Below are 18625 nucleotides of genomic sequence, written 5' to 3' on the forward strand. Positions count from 1 at the left end.
AGACCAAAAAATATATATTTTTTGGTTTTCAGGTAAACAGACAAATGAAATGTATTTTGTAATTAATTAAAAAAAAAAAAAGAAAAAAAGAAAAAAGATAAGTCAGTTTGTTGCCCTCTGAATAGGTACAATGACCAAAATAACTGCAAAACAGAAATAAAAGGGGAAAAAGAAAAATCACACAGGCAAAGTCTGGAGTGTCAACAAAAAAAAACAAGCCTTTATTATTAAATTAGGCAACGTCACAACTACAGCAGGAATCACAGATGACTGATGTTGACCTGATTCCTCCCAGATCTACTGACAGAAGCCACTGGACAGACTTATCGAGTGTTCACCTGGAACAAATCAAAATCATAGAATACACTGTAAAATAATGACTTCAATTGACCAAGAAAAGAAAGAAGAAAGAGTGTTTCATCTTACCACATCATCAATCTTGAGAATACTGCGGACCGTTTCTGTTGCCAGTGTCAGTGCGCTGATGGAAACCAGTAGAGGCTGCACCACCAACTCCTCGAGGATGTTAGAGATTCCACCCTGTCAAATAAATACAGTCACCCAGACAGTTTAGTCTTCACCTCACCTCTGACGCTCCAGTGCATGCAGCAGTTTCTTGTCTTACATGGACATCCACAGTGACACAGCACACATACATGTAGGACAATTCTCCAAGATATTGTCCAAAACAGAAAGTAACAAAAATGTGGAAAAGATAGCATGCAAACCTTGCGGACGTTGATGCCAGCCATCTTATCTCCCTGTGCGTGTCTGTTGCGGAGCTCCGTCACAGTGGAGATGGGGTTCAGGCCTGCGTTCTCAGCGAGCGTTGAAGGTATCACCTCCAAGGCGTCGGCGTAAGCACGCACACAGTACGCCTCCATGCCACCCATGGTGCGCGAGTACTCCGCCAGACGCACAGCAAGCTCAATTTCTGGAGCGCCACCTCCAGCTATCAGAGCCCTGAAACAGGAGACACAAACAGGACTTCAATATAAATGTATATCCTAAATGATCATATGCATCACTGCACCCACCCTGCCTTCCATCTGTTTGACCTGCTGCCCTCAGGCAGATGCTACAGGTCAGGAATAGCTTCTTCCCTCAGACTGTCACCACACATACACCTCCTCCCCTCCCTGCTCTCCAAATTGATCACACACACAAACCCCCCCCTGAATCTGCATGTTTAAAAAACAGCCATTACCAGATTGTTTTAACCCTCTGACTGATTTTTCTAATAAAAACACGAGTCAACACCTGAGCACACATAGGAAGAGCACGTAATACCATTAAAAGTATAATAACAGTTAACCACAAAATTCCATTCTAATGCTCCAATTGCACTGGATTAATATTATCTGAGGACCTGCAGTGATTTGTAATCATCAAGGATTTCTGTGTTTGTAATCCCTTCTGAATGTGCCATGTCTAAAAGTACAAGTTCCACTGCATATTACCTACCCTATTTCAGCAAACACCAATCTCATGAGATAATTTTATTTCAGTTTGAATGCATGTTAGTAATTCAATGATGTGCAGGCTGGAATCTTTAAAAAATTAAATAAAATAAATCTTCTTGCCTTTTTCCCCAGCATCATTTTGGCAATCGTGTTCCATAGTTAGATATTCCTGTTACAACTTCAGCCTATATCCACCCCATATAGTGTAATGGTCTGATATTTTTAGCCAATAAACAAAGAAAAGAATCAACTTTAAACTTCACGTGGAGACTTATGAAGAAAAAAAAAAAAAAAAAAAAAAAAGTCCAGATCAGCAGAAAATGAAGAGACATGTGGCTGAATCACACAGTAAAAAACTTTTTTTTCTTCAAGCTCAAAGCCTGTCTGACAGCTCAAAACCTTTCGGGCTTTAATGACAACTCCTTTTACCGTTACCATGAAAACTTAAAGCTGAGACTGAACTGCCATTTCTTGATTTTGACACTTTATCAACGTGTGTCGTCACTAAAATTTAACAAGTGTCTGATCAGATGCTTTTAACTCAATATTTAAATGTAATGTGAAATAAAGGTAATTGTTTAATAAAATGCATCGCTTCTGTGTCACTTCCAGGATCAGCGTCTGTAAATCACAGTAAAACAGACTTCACTTATCCAGCGCGAATGCTTGGAACTAAATACATGTCGGGGTGTTATTCAGAATTGCTGCAGGTCCAGGGGAACTTTTAGTCCAGTGCAAATAGGATGCAAGTCATTTCCATCAGTCTCTTGACTATGGCAAAACTTACATCAACAGTTGAGATCTTAGCAAGGTCGAAAGGTCATCTGCATGATGCAGACCATATTAATTAGATATCAAACAAAGTTAGTGTTTCAGAGAAGTATTTATAAAAAGGACCTTTACATATTTAAAATAAACACAAGGCTGGTGCCTTAGATAAACATATATGGATTCATATACAGGACTGTCTCAGAAAATTAGAATATTGTGATTTTCTGTAATGCAAATTACAAAAACGTCATACATTCTGGATTCATTTTATTATTTTAATATTGCTGATCATGGCTTACAGCTTAAAAAAAACTCAAGTATCCTATCTCAAAAAATGTCAATATTCTGGGAATCTTAATCTTAAACTGTAAGCCATAATCAGCAATATTAAAATAATAAAAGGTGCTTTTTTTTTTTTTTTTTTTTTTTTTTTTTTTAAATTGCATTACAGAAAATAAAGAACTTTATCACAATATTCTAATTTTCTGAGACAGTCCTGTAGATGTCTTTATATGAAAAAAAATGTAAGAATGCTCTCCAGCTTAGCTGCTCAAACAACCAACAGTGAATGAAAGGAGAGCTTTCTACGGTAATGTTCCTCTGTTTCTTACGCCCCTGCAGGAGAAACGCTGCAGAGGCGCCTTAGTTAGAGGGCCTGAGTGTCTGCAGCTAAGGGGCATCAATCTGCCTCATCAGAGAAAATACACAGATAAATCAGCTGACCTCTTCTTGACCAGGCAGCGGATGACACACAGGGCATCGTGGATGGAACGCTCGGCCTCCTCAATGACCAGCTTGTTAGACCCGCGTACTACGATGCTCACAGTCTTACCAGGATTGGTGCAGCCAGTGATCTGCATCACAAAAAATAAAGGTTTGGAGAAAGAATCAAGTTGTTAAAGCTCATTTAGATTTCAGTAGTGACGTGTATGAAACATGCTTTTTCTCTTGACCCTGAAACCTGCTTTAGTGAACATACCTTGACCAGTTTGCCAGAGCCGTTCAGGTTGACCTCCTCTGCCAGCTCTGCTGTGCCCAGCATTTCTGCTGTAAAGTGGTCAATGTGGGCAATAGGCTTAGTGCCAATAGTCTGATGGGAAACAGATTTAATTTTACATTAGTAATGTCTTCAAAGTCTAACTAAAATCAAGTGATACTGAGTAAAACAAACATGTCAACATCGGCACCGAGGACAAGGATAGAAGTGTTGCAGATTAATTACAGACGTTTAAGAACAGAGCAGTTGTAGACTCACCTTGCAAATGAACTCGATGTCCTCTCTCTCAATATCCTTCACCACCATGATCTTCATTTTATTGAGGAAGTGCAGAGCAAGGTCGCTCAGTGCATCTCTGTTGCATTAAAATGTACATTCAGTGTTAAACATGTTCACTGTTCAAATAAAAACCCAGTAAGACGTGGTCTGGAATGTTCTCTTCAGGTTCTGTACCTGAGGATGGACTTCTGGATGAGAAGCATGTTGCAGCCGGCTTTCTTGATCTGTTTCACCAAATTGAGGATGTAGGCACGTTCCTCCCGCAGCACGCGGTCCATCTGGGCGTAGTCCGACACCACGATTTGGTTATCCATCTGCATCCCCAATTTAAAAAAAAAGAAAAGGAGAGGGAACAAAACTCCAATATTAGATACCATTAAATATGCCGTAAAAATGTATTGTTGAAGCAGATAGATGCTTGGTATGAGCTTGGATTTAACCAGGTGACTTACATCAGTTTTGGGAGGTGACAGACAGAACTGGATTAGTCCAATTTTGGCTTTTTCCACCCGGGTTACACCAGTGTTGGCCGTCCGCTGAGTCAGCACCAGGCCGTCCACCAGCTCACAGTCGTCAATGGTCCCTCTGAAAAACACAACATACATACGCATCATTTACGCTGTAATCTTATGAGAGAGTTTCATTCTGGGGGTAGAAGAATTAATTAAAGAGAAGCCTCACCCGAGCTTCTTGATGATTTTGATGTCCTGCAGGTCAACGCCGGTGGCCGTGGCCGGGTCGATGACCCTCATGACGGCGTCCACGCTCATGGGAGCCAGCAGGCTGGAGTACTGGGACACCACCTTGGAGCACAGAGACGTGGTGGCGCTGTTGAGGAGCGTCTCGCGGTCGCTCAGCTCCACCGGCCGGCTCATGGCCGTCAGCACCTCTACCCCCTTGTCCACAGCCTTCTGGAAGGACTCGGAGATGATGGTGGGGTGGATACCTGACCAGCAGGACAGCACAAGGTTGAGATCATTGTTAAAACTTAAATGACTTACACCAGTTGAGATCTTAGCAAGGTTGAAAGGTCATCTGCATGATGCAGACTATATTAATTAGATACCAAACAAAGTTAGTGTTTCAGGGAAGTATTTATAAAAAGGACCTTTACATTAGGGCTGGGCGATATGGACCAAAAGTCATATCTCGATATTTTCTAGCTGAATGGCAATACTCGATATATATCGATATTTTTTCTGTGACATAATTGGGGTTTCCCCCAAAGCATTATAGCATAGCATCTCTGTTAGCTTTTTCTGAGTCAAACCCTTAAAAAAACAGTCAGTTTTAATACAAAGTCTCGTGCCAAATGTCACACAGGTACCTTTATTAACAGAGGTCTGCACAATATCAAAATGTATAACACAAATGAAATAAAAATAAACTGCCTGCATATATAGAATAAAAATGCTTCTTGAATAAAATAAAACAAATATCCCTTTCCTGCATAACAATTACATTAAAATACACTGTGCAATTAATACAATGTAGACAGTAACAGGCAGACTTTTCCACTGAGGTTGACAGTTGTGCAAATAACAAAACATTTGTGCAAATCTCAAATAAAACATTCAAGTCAATTTGTCACAAAATAAGCTATATCAAAAATCATAATTATTATTTTTTTTTTAATCGATATAAACGATATTGTCTCGTACCATATCGCGTTTGAAAATATATCGATATATATTAAAATCTCGATATATCGCCCAGCCCTACTTCACATATTTAAAATAAACAAAAGGCTGGTGCTCTAAATAGCAATAGATAAACATATGAATACATATGGATGTCTTTATATGAAAAAAATGTAAGAATGCTCTCCAGCTTAGCTGCTCAAACAACCAACAGTGAATGAAAGGAGAGCTTTCCACGGTAATGTTCCTCTGTTTCTTACGCCCCTGCAGGAGAAACGCTGCAGAGGCGCCTTAGTTAGAGGGCCTGAGTGTCTGCACCTAAGGGGCATCAATCTGCCTCATCAGAGAGAACAAAACTCCAGTATTAGATACCATTAAATATGCCGTAAAAATGTATTGTTGAAGCAGATAGATGCTTGGTATGAGCTTGGATTTAACCAGGTGACTTACATCAGTTTCGGGAGGTGACAGACATATTAACACTGCAGGAAAACCAGAGCGCATAAATATGTGATTTCTGCTTTGCAAACATGTATTTCATCTCTACTTCTAGTGTTTCTACTTTTTATTATGTGTAATTTAAATACTTACATTCAATTAAGCTTGTCATCTCAAAAATGCAAATAACAGCTCAGCAGCGCTTACCTTTCTGCAGCAGTTTGGAGCAGGAATCCAGCAAAGCTCCAGCAATGATCACCACAGAGGTGGTGCCGTCCCCAGCCTCAATGTCCTGGGCTTTGGACAGTTCCACCAGCTAAAACACACATTCGGATCCAGATTAACTTATGCAATGGAGCTTTGACGTGTGTTTTATTCACAATGCTGTTCAAAACCAACACATAATGGGAACAGAACCATTAGACAACATTGGTCTGGGGTTTCTTACCATTTTGGCAGCGGGGTGGAGCACCTGCATCTGCTTCAGGATGGTGGCTCCATCGTTGGTAATGGTCACATCACCTTTCTCGTCCTGGATCTGCACCCAAAAACACAACCTCGTCTTAGATATATACACATTTCTTTGAGGTGTAACTTAATAAATCAGAGGTGAGATCAGGTCACTGACCATCTTGTCCATTCCTTTGGGTCCCAGACTTGTTCTGACGGCATCGGCAACAGCTGTCGTAAAGTAAAAGATGGGTCAGAAAGGCAACAGCAATATATTCAATTTCAAACTCCTGTTTATACTGAATGAAATAAACAAGTACAAGCGTCAGAAACCTGAAAGTGACAAGTAATTATTAGAGTCTAAGGTTGCAATTACGTTTGTTTCCACAAGAAAAGAAAAGAGCCAAGGAGTTTAATGTAAAAAAAAAAAAAACACAAAAAAAACAGTAATTTATAAACTCAAGATGCTTAATCTTAAATCTAGTCCTTTTTTGTTGGCCTTACAGGACTGTCTCAGAAAATTAGAATATTGTGATAAAGTTCTTTATTTTCTGTAATGCAATTAAAAAAAAAAAAAATGTCATACATTCTGGATTCATTACAAATCAACTGAAATATTGCAAGCCTTTTATTATTTTAATATTGCTGATTATGGCTTACAGTTTAAGATTAAGATTCCCAGAATATTCTATTTTTTTGAGATAGGATATTTGAGTTTTCTTAAGCTGTAAGCCATGATCAGCAATATTAAAATAATAAAAGGCTTGCAATATTTCAGTTGATTTGTAATGAATCCAGAATGTATGACATTTTTGTTTTTGTAATTGCATTACAGAAAATCACAATATTCTGATTTTCTGAGACAGTCCTGTATACATAAATCAAACTCTCTGGTCCATCATCTTATTAATGCAGGGACTGTGTTGAGCCATGAGCATCTTCCAGTGAGGGAAGTGCATGACATGACAGTTTCTGTATTCACATGCTACACTTTGTGTGAGTTTTACTGCGTGGACTGGTGCATGTACAGCCGCTTCAGAGGAATCATGTTCTCTTGTAGCTTAGACTCCAGGACTTTATTATCAAATACATATTGTGTCGGTCGTACCTTTGGCGGCGGAGATGTTGCTGTAGCGGATCTGGGCCGGCTTGTCTCGGTCCACGTACGCCCCTCCTTTGTTTTTAACCCCGACCGAGGCTCTCGGTACCGCCATGGCTTCGGGCATCGCGGCTTGATATCCGACGGGAAATGTTCACGGAGGTGTTGGGAGAGGGACGGATGTGTCCCCGGGAAGGAACGGCTCGGCTGGGCTGCGGATGGAGGGGGATTGAGGTGTGGTCGTGCGGGGAGAAGAAGCTTCCAGAGCGGCGCGGAGAGAAGGACCCGTCTGTCGGCCCGCCGGAGATGACGTACCCAGGCAGCACTAGTCGATCACCGCTCAACGATCAACGATCCCAGAGATCTTTTATCGTCTCTGGGATTTAAGCTGTTCATTTGAGTTCAAATCATAGAACCGTGTGGAAATTGCGTTACCACAGCTGATTCATAATATTCCATGGTGTTTCCCCCCCAAAGACCTAGATTTCCACATGGCGTTGATTTTGATCTGGTTTGATTAGTTTGGTCTGTCGGAAACAGGCTTGCCGGAGACTTAAGGCTGATTTATGCTTCCGCGTTACACCAACGCAGGGCCTACGCCGTAGAGTACGCGGCGACGCGCACCGTACGCCGCTTTTACCGCGTACCCCACGCCGTAGGCTTGGCCAACGCGGAACCATAAATCAGGTTTATTTGTATGAGCGTGTGGTTCATTGGTAGCAGTGTCCTCCTTCCTTCAATATCTGTAAATTAAAGTACTTCATATCAGGTAGGTCATTTGACTCTTCTCTAGCATCATTCCAGTTCCCCATTTACGTAAAACATATGAATAAGTGTGGACTTTAAAACCTTCATGTTAGCTACTTTAGCTTAGCACTTTGTAGAGTCTGAAGTTAGACGTCGTTTTAAGAGGATAGATTATAAAGAAAATAACTTTGAATGCACGTAAGAGCGTATATTTGGGTGTTTGTGATAACCAAGTGTAAAACTGCAAAATATAACTCTGCTCTGGGCAGGCTACAGTAATCACATTTGTGTTTGGTAGATTATGTATTTGTTGTAACATTGTTTCTTGGAAATAAATCTCATATTTTTGGAAGGCCTGTTCATTTCCATTTTAAATTGCAACTCCTTGTAACGAACGTGCATTTGTGGGATGAGCTGAGGATGCGGGTTGTGCCCATGGAAGTGTTTCCAAATGTCCCTGCCAAAGCCAGACAGCTCATTCTGCTGTTGCTACATGTGCACTGAACCTGAACATGTGGACGGGCCTTATGCTCAGCGATGACTCCAGAGTCTGCCTGAAGCAGTAGGGAGTAGGGTCAGAGTGTGGAGGAGACACAGAGAACGCTGCACTGATAGAGTCACATCTGTTGGTGGAGACAGTGTGATGGTTTGGGCCGGCATCTCCCTCACTGGAAAAACCAGGCTGGTCATCAATCGTCTCAATGCAGAGAGATATCGAGCTGAGATTCTCCAACCAGTGGTAATCCCATATCTCCACAGTCTGGGATGGAACTCGAGCCTCCAAGATGACAACGCTCACCCCCACAGAGCAGGTTCATCAGAGCATTTGGGAGTGAACAAATGAGGAGTGAAAAGCAGAAAAACACAGTGTTCTCTGTGGAAGAATAAAAAATGTCTTTAGTGTAGAACTTTGAATTTGATTTAAGTGCAAACATCTACACAATTGAATAGAACATTTATTTTCAAAGTGGTTTATCATTAAAAACAAAAAGAGCTACACACACACACACACACACACACACACACACACACTAAACAACCAGAACCCACTTTGCAAGCTTTAAATGAGATAATTGATTGACAGCTATACTGTCGCATATGTTAGTTGCCTATAAATTAGATTGTATTATTAATCATAAAAATATTAATATAAAAATGTACTAATAATCATGTTTGGTTTATATTACAAATCAGGATGACAAAATATAAGAATTCCTTCCTTTGACAGAATTTGGGAAAATGTATAATGTATCCTGTTGATGGAGGCTTGTAACAAAAATAATTTAGTGCTCTTTGGCTTATTGATTAATAGATATTTGTCCTTTATCATGGTGCAGAAGTCTCTCATATTCCCCCATCACCAACCATCCGTCTCTACTTAAGACATGTAATGCCCCAACGATTGCATAAAAATGCAATAGATTATTAGCAGAATCCCATGAAATGCTTCTAATTATGCCAAAAGAGGATTCAAGAGTGAATGTTTCTAATCAAAATGCAAAACCAGCCACTATTTTGCTAACTGACTGAAGCACCTGTTTGCTGTTGATCCTTGTAGCTGACTGGATGATGTGCATGTGTTTCCTCCTGCAGCCTAAGGCCATGGTGCCGCTGAAGGAGAAGGACAAACCCATCATCCAGAAGCTGCTCTCAGCTGGATGCTGCGCTCGTTGTGTCCTCAGGTTCTGCTGTGTGAGCGTCCAGGCTGCCTACCGACAACGGCAAGAGGTACCACTTCCACTGCATTTCCCACATAATGACTGCCTTTGTTCTGTTTTACACATATTTAGCTTGGCAGAAATCATAAAAAAGGACAATTAGAAGGCTGGCATTCCCTTTTAAATGCAGCTACAGATTGATCATCTGTTGTCTCATTCAGGACACACTTAGGGAACTGCAAGAGTTCATCTCTGGTGCAGGAAATGGCAAAGACCAGGCCTCCACCGAAGAGAACAAGTCCCATGATGCCGCAGCTTCCGAAGCTCCTGAAGACCCTCCCAGTAAAAGATCTAAACTGGAGCCTACTGGGGTTCCTTCTCAGACAGGAGAAGATGCTGCTGCTGGTGTGTGTGTCGCATGCTTGGGAATCCTGCAGAATCTATGTGGCACAGAGCAAGCAGTTAAGGTGTGTGTGCTGGAAAAGACTCATTGCGCTTTGGTAAACTGTGTCAAGATGACAGGAACCACCAGGTTGGTGATTGATCAATCTGTCTCTGATGCATTTCCACAGATAGCAGAAGCAGTGAAGTTTCAAAACTACCAGTTTGACACCCTGGTGCTGTCCATCTCTCTACCTGCTCAGCTGTGTGTCCGTGAGGTCAGTGAGTGTTTGAAGAAATCACTGCTTTTCTTTCCTACTTAACTGATCTGAAGTGTCCTCCCACGACTGCTGGCATGACGAATGTTTTTACCCCTACAGCACTCCTCCTGGCTCCACGTGAAGAAAGAAGTGAGGTAAAAGATTTTGGATTGTCAAGATGGACAATGTTGTATCTTGCGTCAGAGGTTCAAATAACTTTATTTTTTTATTTTTTTGTTTTATTCTAGAGAGAAGGGTTTGGTTCTGGACAAGGATGATGTAATCCAGGTCAAGGAGGCTTTCAAATGGATCATGCAGGGTCTGGTTGCCAAGGAGCTGGGGGGTGTTGCTGTGATTACCAAGGCAGTATATCCAACTTTGAATTAAAATAAAAACAAAAATGTGTACAATTATGTTTCGTCATGACTGTATTCTGATGAACGTTGACATCAGATGACATGGAGATGACTTTGTGTTTTCAGAGCTCCTTTGAAGTTGGCGTGGAGTTCACCCACCCCGAGACCGACTCGGACTGCCACTTCCTGTGAGTCCTCAACTCCCTTCAAGGCCCCAATCAGGGTCAAAATCTCACTGCAGACGTCTGAATTAATGTAGCAAAGCAAACAAACTTCCTTAATCACCCACATTCACAAAGACCAACGTCTGGATGAGAGAAAATGACGCAGTTAAATGATTGTGTTTCTACTGATTTCTGTCTTTCTTCCAGAGCGACGGCTTGTCCGGACTGCTTCAAATACACCAAGAACAAACAGGTGAGGAGCTCAGAGAGCTCTAATGATGATCAGAAGGGCCCAGTCGTTTTTGATTGACATCAGGACCGTTTATACTGAATAGAAGTTGTTGTGAGTGGTTGAGGGAGCAGCATGGGGACTGTTGCCTCACAGCTGGAGGGTCCCTGGTTCAACTCCTGTTTGGCAAATTGCTGATTCTAACTTACCTATAAGAGCGAGAGCGAGCATGGACAGGTGTTACCTGAATACTTGAAGAAGGAGAATCAGTTCTAGATGATGGCAGGATGGGATTTCTGAAGACAAGCTGCTTCACTGATTCTCTTACGATTGTTTTACTGTTTTTTTTTTTGTTTTAATATTTTCATCCCTGATTTTTTTTCCCATTTTTACCACCCCGTGCTCCTACCTAAGTCAGTCCTGGGCATTGCTATCCTCTGCCAACCCCGGGAGGGGTCGTTTTACCGTTTAACATTTCCCTGCCTCCACATGTGACCGTTTCTTGTCAAATGAGAGCAGAAGCTTCTGCTTCCCAAAAACAGCTGCAGTGGCCCGAGCAGACTCTGCATCTCCTTCAGGATTCACTCCCTGTGTCTGTTTGCTTGCTTTCCTTAAAGGCCATGCCAAATTAAAATACACTCCAAAGTGCATTTTAAATGAGCAGTATTATGTTTTAAGTTCATAGAAACAATTAGATTTGTTACAACACGAAGGGTTGTTTCTCTCTGCAGTCCGTGTTCACCCGCATGGCCGTGGTTAAAGCTCTGGAAAAGATATCTGATGCCAATTTTCTGAAGTAAGTATCACCTGAAATGCCATCTCTAGGAAGTAGTATTCATTATTTTTAACTCATTTCTTTTATTTCCCTTTTTTCCAGAAACTACCCATCTCCTCCCTCGCAGCCAGCCAGCAGCTGCGTCGCTCAGGACGTCCAGTGTCTCCACATGTCTGTGTTTGTAGCAGGTAACACCACATGCTGACAACATCTTGTAATGTATTTATTTATAGCGCATGCTTAAATATGAATTGGTCTTCTGATGTTCAGGGAGATACAATAAGTTTTGCCGCAGTCTGCCTCAGACCCCCTGGTTAATTGATGGTGAGAGGAGGATGGAGTCCTCGGTGGAGGAGCTCATTGCAACGCCCATCCTTTCTGTCTTCAGAGCAGACGGTGAGTTCAACCTGAGACCGGCTTTTTCATCACCTTTAGGTGGAGGTTTGTAGTCTTTTACTTTAGATTAAAGTACACCATCATACAGGCAGTCTAGATGAAGAAATAAAGTCACATGAATATTTGCTTCACTCATTCTTGCATAGTAGTATGTGGGACAACTTCAAATTATCTTTCTCTTGGGTTGACAGGATTTAATTTCTCCGCATCTGGGAGAGAAGACGTGGATGTCCGGACTCTTGGAAATGGTAAGACTTTTAAAAAAGTCTAAAAGAAAACTGGACAGTCCTCATTTATTCATCCATTCATTCGTTTCTCGTTTCTCTTGTCAGGACGTCCGTTTGCGATGGAGCTGCTGAATCCACACAGAACCAGATTTAGCAGAGTGGAGATGAAGCAGCTGCAGGAGGTGCTTAATTTCTCCACTTACTCCACTTATTAGTTCAGATGACACTAGCCCCCCCCCCAAAAAAAAAAAAAAATAAAAAAGTGTCAGCAATAGTAGTCAGAACGTGGCCTTCCTTCCGTTTTGTAGAAACGACGTTGGATATTTTTCACGAGGCACGTGACTAGTTACTACCTGGTCTCAGTGAAATGACCGACATGCTTTGGTCAAAATCCCAGAGATTTACGGTACAAGAGCTTCCTTTTTTTCCCATGAATTTGAAGCTCTTTTCATAAGATCTGGTTTTTAGAGGGCGGAGTCTGCCATTAGTCATTTCAGGCATCAAAATACTTTTTTCCTCTTGTAATACCACTTTAAAAGTACAAATAACTTGCCAGAACAGCACTTATGCAGTATAGCTGTCCTTGCGTATACTGTAATACCACAAACTCTTCTGTTTTCAGACAATAAACAAGTCCTCCGAGAAAATCAGAGTGAGGGACCTGCAGGTTGTTAACAGGTGAGTGACGATGATGAAACTGAAATTAAATTGAGCTAAAGGTTCATCAGTAATTATTCCTTATCGGTGAGTGTGCATGATGGATGGCTCGGTGCCCTGCGTGTTTGTGCTCTGTGGTGTGAAACTGCAGAGAAGCCATGAGTCGGATGAAGGAGGGAGAGGAGGAGAAAACCAAGACCTACACAGCGCTGGTTTGGACCCAGAGGCCCATCCAGAGAGAAGACATCACCTTCATCGATGACATCAAGGTCAGAGCTCGGGCTAACGTTTGGACTGCACACCTGTAATGTTTGACAAGATGTAGTTTTATTTCCTATCATTAATAGGATAAGGAATAATTCAGTACATATCCAGCAGTTGTAAACTAGAAATGTGCATTGAAGGTCAGCAGTTGACCCCATTAGTTCAATTGTCAAATTGTCTTTGGGCAAGACTTTAAAGCCTTCATTGTCCCTGGTCAATAGAGCCATGAGTGCACTTGTAATTGTCTGTTTAAGCTGAGTTTTGACATGTGAATTACTGCTTTATTAGCTGAAATACAACCGTTTTTAGCCTTCCTCATCTTATTGACCAGTCAAAATGCTCTCCAGTTCAAAGACCAAATCCTTTATCCTTTACATAAAGATAAAGAAATACTGGGTTCAGAATGGTTAACATCAGTACTGGAGTTGAGGGGGGATGAGGGGGATGGCATCTCCCCTGAAATAAAAACGGTCCAAATCATCCCCCCTGTAAAACTGCCATCCCCCCTTTCCATCCATTATGTCATTTCATCAATTAATGTGTATTTACTGCTATTTCAACATTTAGTCGTTACCAGAAAAATAACACCAGAAAAATAACTTATTTGACAATTTTCACCTGTTTCAAGTAAATTTTGTCACTTGAAATAAGTAGAAAAATCTGCCAGTGATTTATCTTCTCATTACAAGCAAAAACATCTTGTTCCACTGGCAGATTTTTCTACTTATTTCAAGTGAAAATCTACTTGAAACAGGTGGAAATTGTTGTTTTTTCCAGTGATGAGTCTTGTTTTAAGTGTAATGAGATTTTTTTTACTAAAATGAGACATTTTAACTAGAAATAAGACAAATATTCTTGTTAAGATTTTGAGTTTTTGCAGTGATCCATTTTACTTATCCTGTGAAGGACAGAGTCATATTGATAAGTTCAGAAAAGTGTTTTTTATTGTTGTGTTTTGATGTATTTGATGTAAGCCCAGTGGATATTTAAAGGAGCATGAGGCAGGATTGAGGCAGGATTTATGAAAAAAATTCGTATAAGTTTTAAGTTTTCTAGTAATAATGTCAGATGAAGCGTTCCAAACCAAAAAGAATGAGGCCTCTAGTTTATCTCTCCGTTGCCTTGAACAGTCTGTGTGCTGCAAAATGTGCTGCAATTCTGGGCCCGAATTTCCCGCGCTGGGCTGTGGATGTGACGTCACATGACGCTGCATGTGCGTTCTCCCCGTTCTCCCGTGCCGGCTTCACTGTTGCCTGCAGTACCCCCGACGGCCGTCGTGGTGAAGGGTGGCGCTAGAGAGTCTCATTTCTTAAAAGGAGCCTCATGCTCCTTTAAAGCTTACAGAAGGCTGCATTTAACTGCTGCTATGTCATTCCTGCAGTATTTCTGCAGGTGTTTTGGTCAGTGCTATTATTTGTAATATATTATATTATTTGTAATCAGCTCAAATTATCTGTCCCCATATGATAAAATCCACCATCCCCCCTGATTTTGTTTTTACAACAAACATGGACCACAGAGACTGGGAATCCAAACACCAACCTTCTGATTGGCCACTTTTGAAGTCAGAGGTGGATGATGATTGTTTGTCTCCTCAGGATCTGACACTAGACCAGAAGACTCCTCTGAGGGTTTTGCACCGGCGGGCGCTGGCCGTCCGACAGCGAGTCATCCACAGCATGAACACCCGCTTCCTGGACGCTCATCACTTCCATCTGGGGCTGAAAACTCAGGCTGGGACGTATCCTCCCATCTGTCTGAAAGTGTTGTTCTATCTGTTAATTAAAAGCTGTGAAACATTGTTTTTTTTTAAAAAAAAAAGAGCTTCTTAATGATCACCAAACAGTTACATTAAAGAGTTCGTCCATGGAGACTTTGGCCGCACTAAACCAAACCTGTGTGAGCTGCTGAAGACGGACTCAGACATCCTGGAGCTGGACGTGGAGGTGAGAGAAACAGCAGCAATTTATGAACCGTTTGTTTCGAACAAGGATTCCTTTTTATGGAGCAGAAATGAAATAAAACTCCTGCCTTGTTTCCTTTGTCAGTCTGTGGATGTGGACTGGCCTCCTGCCATCCCAGAGTGATGGCTGCTCTGCCACGCTGATGCTGCGCTGACAGGCCTTCAGGTGGATCCACTCTCCAAAAGGGAACACGATTAGAGAGATCATCATCACAGTGTCAGGAACCCGCGAGCCTGAGCCCCGCTGTCCTGCTGGCAGACTTCAGTCTGATCTGAGGTCTGGATCAGCTTTCTGATGCAACGCAAGTCAAACAGGACCGCGTCTTCAGTTTGATCACAGGATACGTTTAAAAAGACTTGAAAGTCTCCTCTTTCTGTTGTAACTGGCTTATGTTAAGTCACTTTGTAACAGTATTTATAAAGAGCTGTTTTCAGTTTGTGTTGGTAAAACTAAGTTAACGACCCTAAATCAGCAGCATGTTCATTCTCGTTTCCTGTAGTTTTTGTTAAGACATTTCTGGATGCATCATTTGTATGACGTTGATCTAATAAATCCCACAATAAGTCAAATGTGTTGCACTAATGCTGTTCTTTCAAATGTTTGTTATACAGTGTGTGACCCAGGAGGAGAAAAAATCAAAGAAATAACTAAAAGCCAAAGGTTGTACAAGTAAAAGTAAACTACAGGCCAGAACTGAATAGAAGAAAACTAACTTTAGTCATATCCGTCAGTCACAACAGCCCGAGTTAATTTTCCTCTTCCAGACAAAACTCATGAAATAAGAGACATGACAGCAGAAACCCTGAAATGCACTTCTTTTAATTTAATTCAAAATAAATACTACCACGGCAATGCAAGTCCACTGGGTTCTTGCGCTAATGTTTTGGTAAGAAAACAAACAAGCAAATGATCCAAAAAAAAAAAAGAATAAAAAGAAACTTCAATTAATGCATCCATCATCATCATCATCATCATCTTACAGTGACTTTCAAGAGGTGCCTTTGTTACAACATACAAGGTAACACTCCCTAGAACAAAAACATAAATAAAACAAACACTATGGTACAAAAAAGGGGGGGTGGGGAGAAAGTGATGGTGGGACTGGAACAACCCGACGAAACCAGCACTACAAGACAAAAAAAAAACAACATAAAAAGATGGTCCCACTTTTAAGTGTTTTTTCCCCCCCTTCTCAGAGAAGGTGAGAGGAGACAGAAACTGACGGTGCAGACTCCACGGTTACAGTCATGTCCTCACAGAGATGTCAGGAGTCCATCAGTTCCGGGGAGGGAAGGCTGGGGGCAGGGTTCGTCTCCATGGAAACATCCTCCATGAGCAACAGCAAGTCAAGTTGTTTCAAAAAACAAAAAACATCAGTGGTTTATTTTACTTCATTTTTCTTCCTCATATGCAGTTTGAGTCAGTGCGGTTGCATTTTCCCAGTCGGTGTTCTCATCAGCAAGCTTGCTTCTTCTGTAAATGCCCCCCCCACCCCACCCCCTACAAAAGAAAACAAAGAAAAAGGAAAAAAGGCATTGCATATGTACAGTATGCAGTTTGAGTGACTCAACCTTTTTTATTTTTCTTTAAAACGACAGTCCTCAGTCTTCATATTTGAGTGTCTTACGGCTCAGTTTTTCTTGTGATCTGTGAAATGATTAGTGATTCATTGATACTCAGTTCAGATCTTAAAAGTGTGTAAATAAATTTCTCTCGTAATACTGACTGACGGGGCGTAATCCCTGCGTCTGTCTGGAAGCCTCATTTCTGGTAGCGCGTGTGCTAAACATTTATTCACTATGAGTTTGTTTTTCATCTAAGAACAGTCTTTGTGCACAAGCATTTGTGTGTATATTTCTCTTCTGCATCCAGACTGAAAACAAAAACAACAAAAAACCAACAAAAAACAAGAACAGTGACGTGCACTACACTGTTAAGCTTCAGGACTGTCTGCTCTCAGGATTCCTACAGTAAATCTTTACAAATATGCTTTTCTGTCACTGATATGCTTTCACTCCTCTGCTCCATTTCTTTACTTCTATACATGAGAAAAATTCAACAATATGACACGGCGGGCCGTTTGAAACACCTCAAACGTCCCCGTCGTGTTCCTGGACCAGAGATTTCTTCGTCGGCAGTGTTCTCCACGACAAATCAGACCTGATGTTTTCTCACAGGTAAACAGGCTGGTTATCGTCTCATTTGACTGCGATCTACACAGATGTTTTAAACTGTTTAAATATTGAATACATAAAGAGGTTCTCCCATCTCCCCAGCTGACTGTAGTGCAGCTTTTGCACCAGTAGTGGGCAGGGTTCACTTGTTCCACGAGGCGAACTGCCAGCAGTCGTACATGCAGCTGGAAATTCTGCCGCTAGGACGAGATCTGCAGTCTAAAAATACAGAGCAACAGGATCCTCACCACACGCCCGGCTACTTCTCATGATCTTATACATTTTTCTAACACCCTTTCCTCAGTGAGCCGAGAGGATCTATTTTCATTCACATGCTCCCGGGGAGGCTTTTGTTCCCGTCAAAGTGTGAGATTTGTCAAAACTGACACTGAAGCCATGCCCTGTTCTCTGGCAACACACACACACACATAAGTCAATTCCAGCGATTCCAGACTGGGTATATTTAAATTGACTCCTTTTAGGGAAAGGGAAACAAAAATCAAGGAGCAGCATTTCAGACGTCTTCCAGGACGGTGAAATTCCCAGATAATGTGACAGCAAAAGGACAGAAGGTGAAACTGTAGATCGTAAACATCCAGACTGAAAACTGCACGGCTTCAGTGTGGACTCTCGGGTGAACACAAAAACACGCACCTGATAGGATGCGGTGTGTCCTGTGACATCTTTGCTTGAGAAAACATCATGTCTGATTTAAATAACTGCCGACTTCAGCCTGATCGTTGCGGAGAACGCGTTAATACCTGTGTGTTAACGTGTGTGTGTGTGTGTGTGTGTTTGTGTCCTATGACAGCATAAGCTCCACCTCCACGTCCCACATACGTACAGTACGAACATACATACATTTCCCTGTGTAAACTTCACTCCCCAAGTCCTACAGCTATGATGAGCGAACAGAAGAGAGCAGGAGGAGGAGGAGGAGGAGGAGGAGTAGTGGTGAGGAAGCAGAGAACGCCTTGTCACCCTGCTGGCTGTGAAAAGCTGGAGCGGTTAGCTGAGTCTGAACGCGGTTGTGCTCTGTGGCGCCTGAGTGAACTGTGCTGTTTCTGGCAGTTTAGTGTTTCAGAAGAAAGGAACTATAAAGTAAAACAGATGAGTTAAAATGAAAAAGAACAAAAAGAAGGAGTAAAGAGTTGCACTGCAGCGATGAAAGAAATGATAAGGACTCAGCCTCTCTCATTTTCTGACGTCTTTCAGGACTGATTCTCATTGCCATGG

The 18625-nt window shown here is 41.7% G+C and overlaps 2 protein-coding genes across 2 annotated transcripts; one reads left to right on the forward strand and one right to left on the reverse strand.

Annotated features, from left to right (window-relative positions):
• Positions 1-193: 193 nt before the first annotated feature.
• On the reverse strand, positions 194-7447 carry cct4 (chaperonin containing TCP1, subunit 4 (delta)). The gene is made up of 13 exons (XM_061725217.1): positions 7147-7447; positions 6217-6269; positions 6037-6126; positions 5796-5904; positions 4192-4456; positions 3963-4095; positions 3685-3824; positions 3490-3586; positions 3214-3324; positions 2958-3088; positions 729-963; positions 427-540; positions 194-338 (listed from the first exon to the last, which is right to left on the reverse strand). The coding sequence occupies exons 1-13, from the start codon at positions 7262-7264 to the stop codon at positions 324-326; spliced, it is 1611 nt and encodes a 536-aa protein (XP_061581201.1). The 5' UTR covers positions 7265-7447; the 3' UTR covers positions 194-323.
• A 391-nt stretch (positions 7448-7838) lies between these two features.
• pus10 (pseudouridine synthase 10) lies at positions 7839-15776 on the forward strand. The gene is made up of 18 exons (XM_061725229.1): positions 7839-7906; positions 9478-9612; positions 9764-10009; positions 10115-10201; positions 10304-10338; positions 10432-10549; positions 10666-10727; positions 10911-10956; positions 11664-11728; positions 11810-11895; positions 11978-12103; positions 12295-12351; positions 12436-12512; positions 12953-13008; positions 13139-13256; positions 14850-14992; positions 15098-15197; positions 15300-15776. Exons 2-18 carry the CDS (start codon positions 9487-9489, stop codon positions 15336-15338), a joined length of 1587 nt encoding a protein of 528 aa, XP_061581213.1. The 5' UTR covers positions 7839-7906; positions 9478-9486; the 3' UTR covers positions 15339-15776.
• The last annotated feature ends 2849 nt before the right edge of the window (positions 15777-18625 follow it).

Source organism: Cololabis saira, chromosome 1, assembly GCF_033807715.1.
Source record: "Cololabis saira isolate AMF1-May2022 chromosome 1, fColSai1.1, whole genome shotgun sequence".
NCBI classification, from domain to species: domain Eukaryota; kingdom Metazoa; phylum Chordata; class Actinopteri; order Beloniformes; family Belonidae; genus Cololabis; species Cololabis saira.

What these genes read in the sequence shown, in the direction of transcription:
- cct4 (XM_061725217.1), bottom strand. Translation starts at nt 7,264, where the DNA reads ATGCCCGAAGCCATGGCGGTACCGAGAGCCTCGGTCGGGGTTAAAAAC. An exon ending in TGTCACCTCCCAAAACTGAT is followed by an intron (nt 3,825 to 3,962) that starts GTAAGTCACCTG and finishes TTGGGGATGCAG; the next exon opens with ATGGATAACCAAATCGTGGT. An exon ending in GCTCTGGCAAACTGGTCAAG is followed by an intron (nt 3,089 to 3,213) that starts GTATGTTCACTA and finishes TTTGTGATGCAG; the next exon opens with ATCACTGGCTGCACCAATCC.
- pus10 (XM_061725229.1), top strand. Translation starts at nt 9,487, where the DNA reads ATGGTGCCGCTGAAGGAGAAGGACAAACCCATCATCCAGAAGCTGCTC. An exon ending in TTCTGTCTTCAGAGCAGACG is followed by an intron (nt 12,104 to 12,294) that starts GTGAGTTCAACC and finishes TTGGGTTGACAG; the next exon opens with GATTTAATTTCTCCGCATCT. An exon ending in CCTTCATCGATGACATCAAG is followed by an intron (nt 13,257 to 14,849) that starts GTCAGAGCTCGG and finishes TTGTCTCCTCAG; the next exon opens with GATCTGACACTAGACCAGAA.